The sequence below is a fragment of the Sus scrofa genome, chromosome 1 (genome assembly GCF_000003025.6).
Source record: "Sus scrofa isolate TJ Tabasco breed Duroc chromosome 1, Sscrofa11.1, whole genome shotgun sequence".
Classification (NCBI taxonomy): Eukaryota; Metazoa; Chordata; class Mammalia; order Artiodactyla; family Suidae; genus Sus; species Sus scrofa.
The window spans coordinates 267,722,595-267,740,924 of record NC_010443.5 but is presented as its reverse complement, the minus strand read 5'-3'; the positions used below and the strand labels follow the sequence as shown (position 1 = coordinate 267,740,924).

Here is an 18,330-nt window from a genome sequence, read left to right as displayed (position 1 = left end):
AAGGAATTCAGGCAAGGCTTCATCAGGGCTCATGCTGCAGCACGAGGGAGGGAAAACAAGTAACGGTTTCCCCTGCTTGCTACCTGAGACGGGGCGAGCTGGCCCCTTAAATGGGGAGAGGGCAGGGCTGGACCAGTGGGTCAGGCTCAGAGGGGTGGCTCAGATGGTCTGCCCACTCTGCGGGCATCATGCAGAGTGTCCGGCTTGGCTCACAGCCCCCTTCTCATCTCACGGACCCCCCTTGCTCCCAAATGATGCCACTATTTTCTGCCGCGAGGAAACGGTGCTTGTCAGGTCTGATCCTCCACGGGCACCTCCGTCACGCCAGCCTTCCTGCCAGGCCCCGGGGAACTGGGACCACCTCCTCCTCCTCTGTCTGAGGCTCACCCCTCCTCCCAGCCCTGCCTGGTCCCTCTGAGGGCTCGCGCCGCCACGTGCCCCTTCTCCCGGCTCTGGCCCCTTCTCTCATTTTCTGGAAAAGAAGGTCCCGGGCCCCGGATCTCCTCCAGGCAGCCACGCTCCCTCGGACAGAGGCCTGTGCTCGCCTTCCTCTGCTCCACCCCTCACTCCTCCAGCCTCTGAATCCGGTTTCCATTCCCAATGGAAATGAACCCGACCTCCTTTTCGCCGAGCCAGTGACCCCCTCATCGGCCTTCCTGCCGGATGCTGGCGATCACTCCTCGCAAGGCTTGACTTCCTGGGTGTCTGTGACGTCGCGCTCCCCTGCCTCTCCCCGCGTGTCACCCTGCCTGCCCCATGGGCTCCGGATATCTGCTGCCAGCCTCATGCCGGTGTTGTCTACAGGGGCCTCCCTCTTTGGCTCCCCACTTTGTTTTGATTTTAACTCAACAGAGAGGCTGGTGGCACTTAAATCTTTCCTGCTCCCCTCCCCCCCGACCCCCTTCTCTGAGCTGAGACCTGCATATCTGTTTGTTGGTGTGAAACCTCCAGGCGAACTTGCCTAAGGTACCACAGTTCAGCTCAGCCAAGGAGGACCCTGGACCCGCCTCCTGCAGTTCCAGCCTGGGCTGGAGGCATCGCTGGCCGCTCAGTCACCTGGCCTGGAAGGCTTCTCCCAGACTGTGATTTGCCTTTTTTTTTTTTTTTTAAGATAGTTATTTTTTCTATTACAGTCGATTTACAATGGTCTGTCAGTTCCTACTGTACAGCAAAGTGACCAGTCACCATAGATATGTGTGTGTGTTTGTGTGTGTGTGTATACACACAGTCTTTTTCTCACATTATCCTCCATCACGTTCTCTTCGCACAGGCTGTACACGACAGCCAAGGCCCCCAGATTTTGCACACTCCCTTGCTGCCCGTCTCTCTTGGCTCTGACTGGTCTGAGTCCCCACCAGTCCAACCCTCTCAACTCCGAACACCGCACAGATTCATGAGGGTCTGATAAACGAAGAGCTGACCATGTTATTTCCTTGCTTGAAACTGTCCGCGGCAGGATGGTCAGACCCTGCCGCACCTGCTCATGAAAGCTGATCTTAAAATCCTGATGGAAGAACAAAGGGACAAGATAGCTGGGACAAATCTTAAGAATAGTCCAAGACTTGCTCTATCAGGTATCAGACCAAAGCACAAAACCATAGGGATTCAAACGGTGTGGTGTTGGGACTGGGTAGAGAAACTGTTCAGTGAATCAGAAGTGAGAGCCTGGACCAATTTCACAGTGGGGGTGGCACCACAGGTCAGTGGGAAGGGCGGGTCTTTTCAGTACATGAGGCCAGAACCATTGGGCTCCATGTAGAAAAAGGTGAAATGAGAGTCCTCCTACCTCAAATTATACAAGAGGATTAACGCCACAAATGTGAAAAGCAAAAATGCAAAACAACTGGGGGGAAAAAAAGACTGACAATCCTTATGACCTTGGGGAAAAGAAAGGAACAAAAGGCATAAACCCTAAAGGAAAAAAAGAATAAATTTGATTGCATTCAAAGTTAAACATTTCTGGGAGTTCCCATTGTGGCACAGCGGAAATGAACCTGACTAGGAACCATGAGGTTGCAGGTCTGATCCCTAGCTTCGCTCAGTAGGTTAAAGGATCTGGCATTGCCATAAGCTGTGGTGTAGGTCACACATGCGGCTCGGATCCTGCATTGCTGTAGCTGTGGCTGTGGTGTAGGCTGGCAGCTGTAGCTCCGATTGGATCCCTAGCCTGGGAACCTCCATATGCCACGGGTGCAGCCCTAAAAAGACAAATAAATAAATAAATAAATAAACATTTCTGCGTTAAAACAAACAAAAGACAGCAAACGCAATGCTGAAAGGCAACCTGGGGTCTGGGAGAAGAGACCAGTATCTGTCACCAATAAGGTTCATGTTCAGATACATAGAGAGCTGCAAGTATCAGTAAGAAAAAGACAAACCACACCCTGAGAAATGGGCAAAGGAAACACATGGGAAATTCACAAAAGAGGAAAGGACTCCAGGGACCAACAAGCATAAGGAAAGATGTCTTTACCTCACTGGTAATAATGAGAATGCAAATTATAGTAGAAATGAGACACAGTTTCACTTCATTAGATTGAAGAAAGTAATGAGCTTGACAGTATCAAGTGTGGGCTAGGCATGGAGGGACAGGAAGGCTAGTCTGGGGCTCAGTCAAATAGGGCAGACGATGTGGGAGGCATTAGCCATGCTGAGTAAAGATCACGCCTTTCTGGCATCACTGCGACCCTGGGGTTCCTGTTCTGGGCGTGTGCCCTCAGGGAACTGTGGCACAGGTGCTCAGGGAACTGTGGCACAGGCGCACAGGGACGCGTTTGTGAGGACGTTCACTGTGGAAACAAACGGCCTGCCCCTTCGTGGGAAAATGGGTAAGTGAGCTGCGGTCTATGCATCAACACATTCTACAGAACAGGAAAAAAAAAAAAAAAAAAAAAAAAAGCAAGCTGGATCTACAGGTATCGATACAGATAAAATCACAGAAACATAGGCTGAGTGGAAAGAGCAGTTGCAAAAGAACGTTTCTGTGGATGGCGGGATGCCATTTAAAACATGCAAAGCAATAGTGTATATGTTTGTACATAGGGACTCATGCAGTAAAATACAAAAATCTACACAGGAATTACACAGAATGGTACCAGAAGGGTAGATACATCCACAGGGAAGATAGATGGAGTGAGAGGGACTTCTAGTTAATAATCCTAATTAATAATAATTAAGAAAATATAATGCAAATATGTTAACTTCTGTTAAATTTGGGTGGGAGGTACAATGGGTATTTTCTCTATATAAATATTTCGTTATTTAAAATGAGCACCCTGTAGAAAGCCCAGAATTAAACCCATGCACCTACAGCCAACTCAACTATGACAAAGGAGGCAAGAACATACAATGGAGAAAAGACAGCTTGTTCAATAAGTGGTGCTGGCAAAACTGGACAGCCACATGGAAAAGAATGAAATTAGAACACTCCCTAACCCATACACAAAAATAACTCCAAATGGATTAAAGACCTAGATACAAGACCAGACACTATAAAACTCTTAGAGGAAAACATAGGCCAAACACCCTCTGACAAAAATGACAGCAACATCTTCTCAGATCCACCTCTTAGAGTATTGACAATAAAAACAAAAATAAACAAATGGGACCTAATCAAACTTAACAGTTTCTGCACAGCAAAGGAAACCCTAAACAAAACGAAAAGACAACCCGCAGAATGGGAAAAAATCTTTGCAAATGAATCAACTGACTAGGGATTCATCTCCAAAATTCATAAACACCTTCTGCAGCTCCATACCAAAAAAACCAAACAACCCCATCAAAAAATGGGCAGATCTAAACAGACAGTTCTCCAAAGAAGACATACAGATGGCCAAAAAACACATGAAAAGATGTTCAACATCACTCATTATTAGAGGAATGCAAATCAAAACCACTCTGAGGTACCACCTTACACCAGCCAGAAGGGCCATCATCAAAAAGTCTACAAACAAGAAGTGCTGGAGAGGATGTGGAGAAAAAGGAACCCTAGTACACTGTTGGTGGGATTGTAAATTGGTGCAACCACTGTGGAAAACAGTATGGAGATTCCTCAGAAAACTAAACATAGAACTACCATTTGATCCAGCAATCCCACTCCTGGGCATCTATCCAGAGAAAACCACGACTCGCAAAGACACATGTACTCCGATGTTCATTGCAGCACTATTTTCAATAGTCAAGACATGGAAACAACCTAAATGTCCATCGACAGAGGAGTGGATCAAGAAGATGTGGTCCATATACACAATGGAATATTGCTCAGCCATTAAAAGGAACGAAATACCGGCATTTTTAGCAACATGGATGGACCCAGAAATTATCATGCTAAGTGAAGTCAGCCATCCAATGAGACACCAACATCAAATGCTTTCACTGACATGTAGAACCTGAAAAAAGGACAGACGTAACTTGCAGAACAGATGCTGACTCACAGACATTGAAAAACTTTTGGTCTCCAGAGGAGACAGTTTGGGGGCTGGGGGGATGTGCTTGGGTTGTGGGATGGAAATCCTGTGAAATTGGATTGTGATAATCATTATTCAACTACAGATGTGATAAATTCATTGAATAAAAAATAAATAAAATGAGCATCCTGGAGTTCTTGTCGTGGCTCAGTGGTTAATGAATCTGACCAGGAACCATGAGGTTGTGGGTTTGATCCCTGGCCTTGCTCAGTGGGTTAAGGATCCAGCGTTGCCATGAGCTGTGGTATAGGTCGCAGATTCGGCTCGGATCCAGCATTGCTGTGGCTGTGGCTGTGGCTGGCGGCTACAGCTCCGATTCAACCCCTAGCCTGGGAACCTCCATGTGCCGTGGGTGCAACCCTGGAAAAAGACAAAAAAAAAAAAAAAGATAAAATGAGCATCCTTTAAAACTGAGTGGATGCCTCTGTGCCAGGCTCTGCCCTCCAGCTCCATCTTTCCTCATCCTGTGCCATGAACTGGGGCTGTACCATGGCACCTAGGTCAGCAGGCTCCTGGTCAGGTCAGAGGATGGGGGCCCTGGCCAGAGACGGAGGAAGGGAAGACAGTGAGGCTGGGGCACCGCTCCCGCCTGCCGTCCCCATGGTCACTGTTGAGAGGCACAGTCTCCGGGCCCCCTGTGCTCTGGTCTTGGTAACTGCTGCCTCCCTGCACCCCTGCAGGCTTGGTGGTTACAGCGCCCCACTGTCTCTAGCCTGGAGTGCTGTGCTGCGTCCTGGGGTTCCTCTTTATCCGCCTTCTGAAACTCTCCTCTGGTCACCCCAGTTGAGTGCCATCTGTGTCCTGCCTCGGGCCCTGCAGTGCCCGCACGTGTAACCCCCATGACGCCCCTCTGAGGTCCGTGTTATCAGCCTTGGTTCACCAATGGGGAAGAAGCAGAAGCTCAGGAGGTTAAGCCTCAAGGACAGGGAGCTGGCATGGAGCCCGGTTCAAGTCTAGGCCTTGTGAATCCATGGAGGGGGCACCTGGGGCCACCTTGCCCAGCAATCGCCCCTCCTCCTGATGGGGTCACAGGGGAGCCAATGCCGGACCTCTGTGTGCGGCCCTGCCCCGGCCCCGGCTGGGGAGAGGCACCTTCCCCGGGCGTTGGAGGAACAGGTCTGAGGACAACCTCTCTTTGGGATGAGAAATGAGACCGAGACAGGGGCGCCTTCCAGAGGATTCAGATGTGCAGTCGGTGAAGACTTTCTGCTCCAAAGGCTGGAATGAGAGCGAGTTTTGTCCTGGGGGAAATGTCTCGTGGAGCTGCTGCAGAGGGGCAAGGCAAGCGTGGAAGCCATCGGCTTGGTTTCGGTTTTACACGTCTTGCTCAATCGATGGATCCATGTGGAGGGGAGAGTGTGCCTTGTTTATCAGCCGCATGTACGCAGGATTGCAGTCTCACTGCCTGAGTCACTCTGGCTCCCACCCTGGGTTCAGAAAGTATTTTGTAAAGGTCAAATCGCCTCGCTCCTCCTCGTGGCTTGAGCCGGTGGTGTCGCAGCCTGAATAACGGGGAAAGCTGAAAGTTCTGTGCCCAGAACTGGGTGCTGGGCTGCCACCCAGGAGGCGGGGACCTTCGGAGCCCTGTTTTGCAGGTAAGGGAGCCAGGGCTTCTATCACACACAGGACCTGGACCCAGGGGTACACCACTGTCCTGGCGGTGGCGGGGGGTCGGGGGGACGTGGGGTGGAGGAGGAGCTCTAACAGTTCAAAGGTCAGGCATTAACGAAGACCTGAGGAAGGAAGAACACGGAGCCCCATCTGAGGTGATCTGACATGACAAGCAGGAGACACTTCCTGCAGGAAACATGTGATGAATAAAGGCCAACTGCTACTCCTCGAGGAGGGGACGGTGAAGGACGCTAACATCTATTAGGCACCGACCGTGCACCAGGCTTGTATAAACACTTCCACATCTAAGATCATTGACTCCTGTGCAGCTGATGCTTTTACCAAAGCCACGTTAAAGGAACGCTCAAATATGGTAAATCAACTATACTTCAATAAAGCTTTTTAAAAAATAAAAATAAAAGGATGTTCGGAGGCACTCCAGTCACGTGGTGGTGGGGCGCTGGGCTTGTTCCTTCAGTCGCCCCTTGTGCAATGAGAGCTGGACGCGCCGAGGCTCTTCCGGGAGCTTCCGCACCCTCTGCTCACTCCTGATCCACTGCCTCCCCACCTGTCTCCATGTGGTTGCGCGTCCTGGCTCGGATCCCTGGTTCCGGGCTCACCCTTGGTCCTTTCCGCTCAGCTCTTGACTCTCCCTCCAGGCGGAGGCCCAGATCCACCCCCTTCTTCTCGCTGTGTTGGAGGCCTGCCTGGCCTCAGATGCCCCTTCAAGGGGCTGCAAGCAGCAGAAGCGGGGATCTCCCTGGGCCCAGGGTCAAAGCTGATGCTGCTCTGTGGACCAACAGCCGGGGTTTGCCGTTGAAGCAGAAGAATTTCCATTCAGCTGGGACCGAGGGGTGGGGGTGGCTTCCCTGCCAGTAAGTGATACTGTGCTACTGAAAGGCCTCACGTTCCTGCCCCATCAGGCCTGGGGGTGGGGGGCACCACGTGACAGCGTCAGGAACACGTGTCTTCTGGGATGGTTTCTGAGCTGGGCAGCTGGCAAGCTGTGTTTCTCCATGTCTCGGGGCAGGGGCAGGGATGGGGGCAGTGCTCATGAGCTGGGGCTCTGGCCTGGCTTAACAGAGTGTGGTCCCCGCTGCCCGGCCTGATATGGCACGGACAGCTGGAAAAACTGACCACGCAGCTTGACTATCTCAGAGGATTGCTCTATTTTTCCTCAGCATAATTTTTCCATGAATAATCTTTAAGTGGCTGTTTCTTTAGCAGTTTTATTGGAACATATGAGAACTGACAGTCACTGGGGAATGAGATATCATGAAAAAAATCTGGTTTTCATTACATTTCTCTCCAGAAACCAACATGCTGCCCAACAGACCACTCATTGATTGGAAGAGAAAAGAGCACAGGGCCTTCGAACCATGGCTTTGGAGTGGACAGGAGTAAGGATGATGAATGGCCACAGCAGAGAGCACAGGACCCAGAGGCAGACGGGCCTGGGCTCCCACCGGCCGCTGCCACCTGCAGGCTGAGTGACCTTGCGCAAGTCACCCGGCCCCTTCTGAGCCTGAATCTTCAACACGGGGACAGTGCGCTGGCCTGGCAGCCTCCCCACGAGGAGGAAATGATACAGCAGCTCTCCCTCCTTCCTGCAACAACACCCCGGGCCAGACGCCACACAGTCACACTGAATTAGACAGCTGGGGTTCTGTCTCTGTGCAGTTTACAGTCGAGGGGGGACAGAGACAAGTAAGCAGATAACTGCTTTGATAGGAACAAATAAATACAATAATAGCCATGACCACACCAATCGTGTAACTACCACGACAATAATGATGGTGGCAATGGCAACAGGTGACATTCATCAGGCACCTACAAGGTGCCAGATACGGTGCAAAACGCTCAGTACGCAGGATCTGATGTAAGTTTCACAGTACCGCTGCCTCCCAGGCATCTCGGCGTTACTCTGTGGATGTGCGGTCGGAAGGTTAAGGAGCTTCCCCGGGCAGGGGGCTGGTAAGCAGTGCACCTGAGCACACAGGCTTGTCAGAGGGGCCCTGGGGGGGGTGTGACCCCCAGACTGATGCAGGAGTCCCAGCAGAGGCAGTGGCAGAGGCGGAAGGAGCAGCTTGTGCAAAGCCTCAAAAACGGCAGGCCCAGGACCTACTCCAGAAACTGCAAAGAGCCAACCTGGCGACGAGCTGAGCATGGGGAGTGTGTGTACATTGGGAGCCAGACTGGGGCTGCAGGGCTGCGTGAGGGGCCTGAGGTTCAACGAGGGGAGGACACGGAGGTCTTTAGGAGAGGAGATTATTTTATTTAGATTCTAGGAGAGCAAATTATGCTGAGACTTGTACCCTAGAAAGCTCACTCTGGTCAAGACCGCAGGCTGGGAAGGGGAGATGTGAACCAGAGGTGTCTAGAGGGTAGACCAGCAGGGGTGTGGACCGCGAGGCTGATTTGGGGTAACCCTCAGTGGGAGCTGGTGCCCTTCAGTTAGGAGGGAGCAGGATTGGGGGGCCAACGAGAAGCTCAGTTTGGGACTGATGTCTGGTGGCCTCTGGGCAGATGGATGCGTCGCTTGGGAAACAGGTGACGACTGGGGACAGGTGCGCAGGACTTGTCAGCACAGGGCTGTGGAGCCCCAGGAGCGGACGAGATAATCCAGGTTGTAATCTCAGTGCAAGAGGGAAGCCCGGAGACAGGAGGGGAAACCAGTGTTTGTGGGATGAGAAGAAGAGGAAGGCTAGGAAGGAACCAGTGGTATACAACTAGGGTCAACAGAACAAATATTTGAGAAAAGCATCATTTTAGATTTGTGTAATTTTAGAGGAAGGCGGCTCAGTAACAATGTACTCTTGTGACCTCGGCAGCCCCTGGTCTCAGCAGTCAGTTCCTCCTCTGGAGGCAGCCTTGGACCGCCAGCCTGTGCCGGGACACTGCCAGGAGCCATGGTCCCCGTCTACTCTCTCATGCGGACCACAGCAGACAAGCCTGGAACCCCGCAGACATGACCTGTTCATTCTGGGTGTTTCTCTTGGGAGAAGAGGGAGAAACAGAGCGAAAGAACCGCTGGTCTGCTCCTGCCCTCGGCGGTTAAATGAGACAGCGAGGGCTTTCACTGAACTGCAGGGCCCAGAACCCGTGTCCCCGAGCTCTCATAAAGAGGGCCGCGACCCCGTCCTCCTGGTTGCGTGCGGCCTGCACCGTGCCTTCACAGCGCCCGTCCCGGGAAGCTACGGCATCGTGTGTGAGTTCCCTCTCCCCCACTGACACTGGCTCCGGACGCCCAGGCTGTGTCCTGGGGCCCAGGGCAGGGCTGGGTGAGCAGCCGGAGCACCGGCCCAGTGTGCCGAGGGGGCCGGCGCGGTGTCCGTGGCTGCAGGGACGCCGGCTCTGCCGCGGAGGACACGTGGCTGGGATGGGAGCCTCGTTCCCACGGGTTCCAGCAGCACCCGTGCGGCCCTGCCCTGGGTCAGCGCTGCCCATTGAAGCAGCCTGGCAGCCCCGCTCCGCTCGCGGGGTGCCTTCCAAGTCTCGCACGTGGGAGATTAATGGGAGGCAGCTGTGTTGCAGGGAAACGACTCAACTGGAGTCACAAGACTTGCGTTCCAGTCCCGCCTCTGCTGGGGCTGAGCTGGGAGCCTGCTGCCCAGGCTCCTCGGCTCTGAGCCTCCTCTTCGTCACTGGAGAAGAGGGGGACCCCTGCCACCCCGGCTGTGGAGAGCACCTCCCTGAGGGTCTGGGGCATGGGGCCCCCTTCCACCCTGGACCTGGGGGGTCCGTGGCTCTCGGTTGCTTTCCTGCAGGGGCTGAGAGCCCTGTTCCCAGAGAGGGGTCCTCTGTGGGTCTGCCAGCACCTCGCGGCTCTCCGGGCCCCGGGCCCCTCTGCCCTGAAAGTCCGTCTGTGTGGCCGTCTGGCCACCGTGTGGCCAGCTTTCACGGTGCAGCCCAGAGCTGGAGACTTTCGCATTCACACGTGCTCTTTGTTTCTCAGACTTGCGGCTCTTCCGGGTCCTCACTGTGAGCCAGGCTCTATCTCACACATCAGTTTGCCCCGGTTCATTTCTTTCTGAAAAATGGCAGCAGGTTAGAGTCTTGGCTCCTGCGCTTGATCTTGATGTAAGATGGAGACTCCCAGGACAGAGCGGAGGGGAACCTCAGAGTTTATGGGCAAAACCCAGCTCTCCAGCCCTTGAGTCCCTCACCCAGGGACCCGGTACTTTCTGAGAAGGTACGAGGGTAGAGAGGGGGTGCCCTCCCCACATCCATGGGGTGATCTCTTCTTCTCCTTGACCACAGCGAGGGGGTCTCTGGGCCACTTGAGGAGCCCGGTACGTGTCCCCCGCAGCTGGGAGGCCCAGGGGACTGGCCGTGCCCCACTCAGGCCTGGAGCCAACATGGAGGTCAGTGGTGGCCACACTGGGCTTAGCTGCCCTTGCACACACGGTACCAGGACAGGTGTGGCGGGTCAAAGGACCTGTGGAATCTGGAAAAAACCCTATGAAAGTGCCCAGAGAGGGAGCATCAGTGTTATCAACTGCCACCTGGATCTGCACTGTGCCCACACCACTCTTGGCACCTGGACCTGGCAGTCAGCAAGCCAAGGAAGGCGGAGAACACTGGAGAGGGTGAGGGCCAACACCCCTGCTCTCTGACCACCGGCAGCCGGGCCCCGGGGGCAGGGTGCCAGGGAAGGGGAATGAACGCCAAATCAGGTTTGGAGTTCCAGAACCGCACAGAACCAGTCTTCCAAGGACCACACTGGGACAGCCTGTGACTCCGAGTGAGTGCAGGCAAGTCACGGCTCTGTCGAGGTTGTTTCCTGGGGCAGCCACTTCCTGCATGGCACAGAGGATGGGGCAGAGCCCAGGGCACTCTGGGCCTTCAGGTGCATCCCACTTCTTCCACAGTTTGGATACAGGTGCCAACTGGTCCGGACCCTGGGGTTCAGCAACTGGCTGTGCCCCTTCTTCTAGGCATGAGATGAGGGGGGCAGGTACCCCAGCTCCTTCACCTGTAGGACGGGATGTATCACCCCCGGCCCCGCAGAGTAGGTGTGAGGCTCACCAGGCCAAACATGGCACAGCTCCAAGCAGCGCCTGGCCGAGCGTACACACTCAATCCGTGTTAGCTGCCATTGCTGGTATTACCACTATCTTTGCACCTCTGTTTCCCGACCATCAACCAGCTGGTGCGGTAGGTTTTGACACAGGCCCATAAATTCTCTGACACTCCTGTTGAGGGGCTGGTCAACCTCCCCTCTCCCTGGGTCTGGGGAGGCCTTGGCCTGCAGAGTGTGGCACAAGCGAGGCTATGTGTCTTCCGAGGCGGGTCATGGAGATGCCCTGATGCCCTGGGGACATCCTCTCAGGGGAAGGAAGGCCATGTAGGAGTTTGATGGCCCCGAGGCCGTCATGTGGCAGGGAAATCCAGGCCACATGGAGGCCACAGGTTCGCTTCTGTTCTGCCCCAGCTGCCACCCAGCACCAAGCACGTCTAGGTGGTTCCGGCCCCAGGATCAAGTCCCTCTCGGCCGTCAAATCTTTCCAGTTGAGGCCTCAGTTGTTGCGGAGCAGAGACAGGCCGGCCACCCAGCTGTGCCCTGTCCAAATTCCTGGCCCTCAAATCAATGCATACAGTAAAATGGTCGCTTTGTGCTACTGGCTCCTGGGGTGGCTGGTTATGTGGCTGCAGTGGCTGGCACGGCTGGTGCGTGGTGACCTGGAGCTGAGGTGAGGGCCCTCTGAGCCCCCCATCCAGAGCTCTGTTGGCTGCGTCGGAGTCCCTCCATTGCACAGCGTCAGCGCCTGGAGCTAATGTTCCTGAGTGGGAGCGCCTGCCAGGCCCAGCCTCCGCCCTGCGAAGTAGGTCTATGTGAGGTATTTCTTCCTCTTCCCATTTCACCAATAAGAAAACTGAGGCTCGGCGGGATCACGCCAATCGCCCAAGGTCCCACAGCTGGGACGTGCTGGAGCTGGGCCTTGAACTCAGGTCTGCCAGACTCTGAAGCTGGGCTTTTACCCACAGGCAATAAAACAAGGAAGACGGAAAGGTGTGTCGAGAGCAGTCCCGAAGGTGCAGAAACCTGCGGCCCAGGCGAGATTTTTCCATGGACTTGCTTTGCTGCCAAGGACCCTTCAGAGAAAACCTGCCAGTTGGTTCAGCGCGTGGAGGCGGGGGCGGACGCGCTCTGGAAATGTCTTCACCGGTTCCAGGGCACATACAAACATCACTTGCCCTCTCTTGGGGTCAACGTTCTTTATGATTTTTGCTCTCCAGGAAAATATTAGTTCATTATATAAACTAAACATTACATACATGGGGAAAATGGAGCACGTGGCATTCCTGGCCTTTTTTCTCTCCAGACCAGAAACTGAGAACGGCTCCCCACTTCCTTTCTCACAGTCTGTCCATCTGCTGGTACAGAGCTGCTGGCACAGCCACTCCCCAGGGCTGGAGAGAGGGGTGCAGGGGCATCACGGGGATGAAGGGCACAGCTGCAGCTCGGGGACCATCCTGACACTAACCAAGGTCCCAGAGGCCCAAGACCAGGGCTGCTCCCGACACTAGAGCCAGCAGCTTCCATGCTGGGGCAGGGGAGCTGGGGGAAAGTGCACGCGGCTGCAGAGAGGGGTCACGCAGCTCACACTGGCCCCCTAGGGCTCTTGTGGGTCCCCCGCCCCTCACGCCTTCCGCTGCCAGCCTCCCCTACTAAAGCATGACGCCCACGAGGGCAGGTCTTTGCCTGGTTCCACCGGGTGCCTGGCTCACAGTCTGCAGGTGAAGCCTCGAGTGAACAAATGCATCTTAGGGCCTTTGCTTGGCAGGTGTGGGGGTGCCTGTGGCTGGAAAGGGCCCAGAGCTGAAGCTCCAGCTCCCTCCCGCGGAGCTGAGGGAGGCTGCGTTCCTCCCATTCCTGGGACCGCAAGAGGCACATTCCTGTCCCCGGGTCCGGTCCGGCTCCTGCCACGCAGCCGGTCTAATTGCCGGGGGTGGGGGAGGCTTCCCTGGAGCTGCTCCCCAGGGCCCGCCCTCCACGGGACCCCGTGCCTGTCCCCTCTGTCGGCCAGAGGCCGAGGGGGGTGGCCGGGACCGCTGAGTGCATCCAAAGCCTTCCAGACGCCCCTGAGCCTCTGGTGATCAATGAAAACCTTAACATCCTGCTTCCAGGCTGGGGCCAGGGATTTGGAAAGCCCGTGGCAGACACTCCCGGGAGCCTGTGCGCTGTGTGAAAATGCGACCTCAGCACTTCTCTGGAAGGAGTGCGGAGTCAGCAGTCAGCCCACTCCGGAGCCGCCTCCGGGAACCAGGTGCCCGCGGGGCCCAGCCGGGAGCCCAGAGGCCGGCGCTGGAGGGCGGGCGCAGCCACCACGGGCCTTTACCGGTGCTGGGCTGGGTCCTTAGCTCCGGGCACTTTCAGGCTTTCAGGTGGGGACGCAGACACCGGACAAAGACGCACAGATAACTGTCAGTTTCCGCAGGGGACGTGCGCTGAGCGGCAAGAGGCTGTGAGGCCAGGGGGCAAACTCTATGAAAGGCCAGGGGTGAAGTTCTGGGCGTTGCAGGCCCAGCATCTTTGTCCCAACCTCAACTCTGCCATCAGGGCGTGCGGGCAGTCAACGTGCTACCCTGGGGCCACAGCCCGACCCCTGCTGCTGTAACAGGGAGGCTGACCCCGGGGGAGGAGAGGCTTCCCTGAAGCAGTGATGTTTTGCTAAAACCGGAAGAATGATTTGGTGACAGAGGCAGAATCATAACATGGTCAGTATGACAAATGATACTGTCATCCTGATGCCATCACCCTCGATGAGGGTGCTGTACGTGCTGGGCACCTGCTAAGCCTTCTACACACGCGATCTCAATAAATTCTCACACACCCCCCCTGTGGAGGTGTTATTGTGCCCATTTTATGGATGAAGAAACTGAGGCTTGGCAGGTACACAGGGTGTTCTGCCCACCCTTTGGATGCGCTCTGTGCCCAGCTTGGAGCCCTTGGGAGGCCCACTCCCCGAGAAGCTCCTCACCCTAGGCTTCCAATCGGCTTTGGCCGATGGGAGGCTCGGGCGGTGGGTGGGGAGGGAGGGCAGAGGCGAGAGGGGCCCGGGCACCTCTTCTCCCTCCCTCCGCTTCACCCTCCGCTTCCGCAGCTCCTGCCAAGCTGACTGTCCTCTGTCGCTCAGCAACTGCCGGAGTTGTGACCTTCTTCCTTCCCCAGGTCCTTCACCCTGGAGGTGCCGGGTGCTTCGCTGTCCTGTGTGTGAAGTATTCATTCCTCTCCCATTTCACCTTCATGAAGTCTCTTCCTGGGAGCCATCTGGGGGCAATTCTGTCTCCTGCCAGGATTCTGACGGCTGCTGGAGGTCCGTTCACTTTCTGGGTTCTGGTTTCACACAGCTCATAAACAAGGGAGCTGGGGAGGTGACGGCAGATGGGATGGAAGGCGAGTCCGGCTGACCCACAGGCTGGGTCTTGGCTCCGGTACTGGTTTCCGTCACAGACAGGAGTCGAAAGTGAAGGTAGCTCCTCCTTTCCTGCCCTGGGGCTCAGTGAGCGGCCTCCCACGAGCAGGGTTAGCTTTCTGAGCCTGACTCCTGTTTATGACCTCCGGCCTGGCGGGGGGAGCTGGTGGCACGGGTGCAGACCTGGGCTGGGGCAGGGAGGGAGCCTGGGAGCTGAACCCCGCAGCACATCTGCCCAGGGCAGAAAGAAAGTGTGGCTGTGGGGACTTGTTGGCACGTCCCCAGAGGTGTGGTCATCCTGTTAAGGTGTATTAGCCAGATTGGGTGCAGAGGGCTCTTCCGCAGACTCACGTGGACGAGATGCAGAAAGGCGTTTGTTTTGAGCCGACTCTCGGCGCCAGAATTCTGGCACGCTCTCCTGAGGAAGGAGTCTTGAGTGGCTAGTGTTTCCTATTGCTCCTTCTATGGCCGAAACCATTGCTTTAGAATCCTGCTGCTACTTCCTACATCCCTCTGATGGGCTCCGTGCCCCCGTCCTCCCCGACCCAGAGGTCAGGTGCAGGTGTCTGAGCATCTGGAAGGAACACAGCTGACTGGGTGGGGAAGGTGACCTAGAGCAGGGGCAGAGATGAGAAGGCAGAGACAAGACCAGTGCCGAGAGCTTTCCTTCTGGTCACCTCTGCTGGTGGGTCACCTGGCAGGTATGAAAGCAGTGCATGTGGGAGGAGACAGCCTTAGATATTTTTGTATCGGGCTCCTGGAACCCTGGGAAAATCAAGCGTAGGCCAGGACTCTGACTGTCTCTGGAGGTGTGGACAGCAGCACCTCCAGGGCTGAGAGGCTCAACCAGACTCTCCCTCTGCTAAGTTAATGTGGGAACCCCCCCAGGGGGGGTGCAGGTGCTAGGGGCAGGGTCCGACCTTGCACAATGGAGCCAGGAGAGGCTGGAACAAACCCTAGAAGTCAAGGCTTGCTTGGTAGGGTGGTGGGAAGCTGCAGCACCGCCTCTAGCAGGTTCTGTGGTCCTGAGCCCAGCAGCAGAGGTACTGCTGCAGCGGCCTGGCTCCAGAGGGTGGAGACAGTGGCCCAAGCAGGTCAACAGGCTGGAGGTGGCACGAGACCAGGCGGCAGCCTGCAGCAGCCACCCTCTCACCGACACTGCCTGTCACACTCCACACTGTGCCTTAATATCATTTCAGTGTTCACATTCCACCGACTCTGGGATAGAAGACTTATTATGCCCATCTCATGGGTAAGGAAACCGAGGCCCAGAGGGTATAAAGTTGCTTGTCCAAAATCATGGTGGCCTAGAACCCAGGCTGGTGTCACCCAAGTGCAAAGCAGGAGGAAGAAGCAAAGTTGGGCCGCCACCCCCAGGTTGGTCCCTCCCCTGGCAAGAGCAGAGATGGGTCGGTCCCAGGGACGAGAGTTGGTTAGAATACCCATAAAAGGAAACTGTCACGGAAATGGCCCTGAAGCAGCTAATACTGTACGCAGAGGCGGGCAGAGCGCTTTAAAGTGTGACCTTGTCCAGGTGGCACAGCCTTGCAAGGTGGGCGCTAGTATTATCTCTGTTTTGTGGATGAGGGCAATGGGCATCTGAGCGGTAAAATAGCCAAGCCAGGAAACAAACGGCACAGCTTGGATCTGACTTCACAGCCTGGGCCCTTAATCTCTAAGGGACACTGCGTGTCCCAAATATGGGAATAAAACTGATGCCCCAGGAAGGAGAGCCGTCTGTGCATGGTGCTTCTAAACACCCCAGCACCCCGTGAGCAGCCACCCTGATAAGAAGGGTCCAGGTGACCTGGAGGGGACCCTGGGGTCCTCTTGACCTTGTACACGCTCCCAGCCTGGGGTCCTGACCTTGCCTCTCTGGGCCCAGGCTCTTCCAAGAGGCCCAGCCTAGCGGTGTTTCCCCCCAGGGTCCCGTGTGGTCAGAGCCCAGGCAGCTTGCTGTCGGGGGGCTGGGGGCAGGGATGGCTGAGTCGGCCAACCTGCAAATTCGACTCTGTTCTTTGGCTTCACAGGCAAAGCCAACCCTGGCAGCCACGTCTGGGCTATTGGTGACTTCGGTTACGGTACCTGCGAGATCTTCCTTGGAAGAGACGAGTCTCGGGGAGCTGCTTCCTGGTTCAATTCTGAGCGACAGTCTGGAAACAAAGATTTCCCAAAGATTAGAAGGGGTCTGGCGTGGCCGAGGGAGAAAAGAATATGCACGTGTCTGGACTGGAGAAGCTGGACTGCTGTTAAGGGCGCTTCTGGTCACGGGACTCGGGAACCCTCTGAGTTGGGCTCCAGGTCACAGCCCTGTCCATCCAAGGTCCCCTGGGAATTTCCATGACCAAGAAACAGTGGGTAAGGAGGACACAGTGTGACCACGGCCCATCATCTGCCGGGCACAAATGTGGTCATTCTCAAGACAACGCTGTGAACTAGGAACACCAGCCCTGCCTTAGGGGTGAAGAATCTGAGCAGCAGCGGCGAGGTTATGTAGCTTCCCCAAGATCCCCGGGGCTGACCAGTGGCCCAGCAGGGGATCAGGCCATCTGACCCAAGCCAGGGTGTTCAGTCATGACCGCGCCCTCTCTCTCCGATGCCCCCAGAGAGGCATGGTGCCACAGATGCATTCTGAGGACTGGTATCACAAGAGGATGATTCTTTTTTAAAAGTATTAATTGAGAACTTGTGGGTGAAATGACAGAGTGAAGCCAGATGCCCAGACTCCCCCTCTCCCAACAAAACCCACAAACAACCACAGAGGCTTCAGAGTAAAAGGACTCAGTAGTTGCTACTCAACAAGGGAGGGGGCATAAACGGAAGCCATGAACTTTAGAAACCTGCAGCCGAGGAAAAAAAAGGAAGATTCTGCAGTCTGACCAAGAGTTGCAGTGTGGCATGGCTCCCAACCTGCCCTCTGAGGCTTGGGCAGCAGGGCAGGGGGGTGGGGTCCATCTCAGTGGGAGTCCTGCCCTTTCCCTCTTCTGACTGGCCCCAGATTCTGGAGAGGAGAGGATGGGGTGGGGGGCGGGTGGAAACCCGGACAGAAATGAAGGTTCCATGGTGGGGATTGGGGGGTGATTGGAAACCCGAGGATTTCTGGAATGGGACAGAGCCCCTGACAATGGGGGAGGACCCCTCGACCTCTAAAACAGACAGCCGGCTCCCTGCCTCCCTGGAGCCTGAGCCCTGCGCACCCCCAGGCTGCACGAGAGGGCAGAGACAAGAAGCCCTGGGGCTCAGGGCACAGCAGGGGGGAAACCAGCCCATCTCACACAGGGAGCAAGGTCAGAGGTCGCCTCCCTCCTTCAGAGCCGTGAAAGATCCAGATGAGGCCTCTCACGTCGGAGCGGGACGAAAAGAAGCGGTCGGGCAAACTAGCAACCATCCTCTCAGAAACAAGGGGAAGAGGACGGCAGAGAGCACTGCCGGGTTGCTCAGCCCGGAAGGCAGCCCTGAGGAACACAAGGAAATGCCCCAAGTGCTTTAGAACCAACCTCTTTGTGTTTTCTCTGACCTCTTCAATTAATCTTAGAAGTGGTTGAATAAAACAGAACCTGCAAGATGAGATGGTAACGCAGAAGAGTAAGATGAGGGGGGAGCCTGGAGAAGCCCGGGAGCAGATGCAGGACTAAACCGGGGGAGGACAGGAGTCCCAGAGCAGAAAGATCGGCCCAGTGCCCGTAGGCGACAAAGACGGAGGTGCCGCCACGAGAAAGAAAGAGGCTGATGGAGTTGGAAGGCAGGCAGCATCCAACATATGGACCCCTGGAATGCTGGAAAGAGAAAAGCCACCAAGTGGCACAGAAGGAGTCAAAGACAGAAACCCAAAG

At 55.6% G+C, this 18,330-nt stretch overlaps 2 protein-coding genes and 1 long non-coding RNA gene across 27 annotated transcripts in view; 2 read left to right on the top strand and 1 right to left on the bottom strand.

Moving 5' to 3' along the window:
• RALGPS1 (Ral GEF with PH domain and SH3 binding motif 1) overlaps window positions 1-18,330 on the bottom strand; it is a 333,379-nt gene that overhangs the window by 29,520 nt on the left and 285,529 nt on the right. For all 21 annotated transcript variants that reach the window (XR_002337608.1, XR_002337607.1, XM_021069060.1 and 18 more), the window contains one exon: window positions 16,583-16,650. Coding sequence is in view for 19 of the 21 variants with exons in the window: in XM_021069060.1 (XP_020924719.1) it covers window positions 16,583-16,650 (68 nt within the window). In the remaining 2 variants the exon portion in view is untranslated. The remainder of the gene's footprint in view (window positions 1-16,582; window positions 16,651-18,330) is intronic.
• LOC110256267 lies at window positions 5,664-7,579 on the top strand. Its single transcript, XR_002337629.1, has 2 exons — window positions 5,664-6,061; window positions 7,390-7,579. It is a non-coding gene; the product is annotated as an uncharacterized LOC110256267 (long non-coding RNA).
• Window positions 7,595-12,370, top strand: LOC102168098 (collagen alpha-1(III) chain-like). Of its 5 annotated transcripts, none has more exons than XM_013993865.2 (3): window positions 7,595-7,956; window positions 8,909-9,285; window positions 12,066-12,370. In XM_013993865.2, exons 1-3 carry the CDS (start codon window positions 7,868-7,870, stop codon window positions 12,326-12,328), a joined length of 729 nt encoding a protein of 242 aa, XP_013849319.1. In that variant the 5' UTR covers window positions 7,595-7,867; the 3' UTR covers window positions 12,329-12,370. The 5 variants fall into 5 exon arrangements, with proteins under 5 accessions (XP_013849319.1, XP_013849320.1, XP_020924856.1 ...); XM_013993866.2 differs by having other exon boundaries at window positions 7,595-8,051; XM_021069197.1 differs by having other exon boundaries at window positions 7,595-7,784; window positions 8,909-12,370.

Excerpts from the sequence above, each read along its gene's own strand:
- LOC102168098 (XM_021069197.1), top strand. The coding sequence starts at position 9,136 with ATGAGACAGCGAGGGCTTTCACTGAACTGCAGGGCCCAGAACCCGTGT.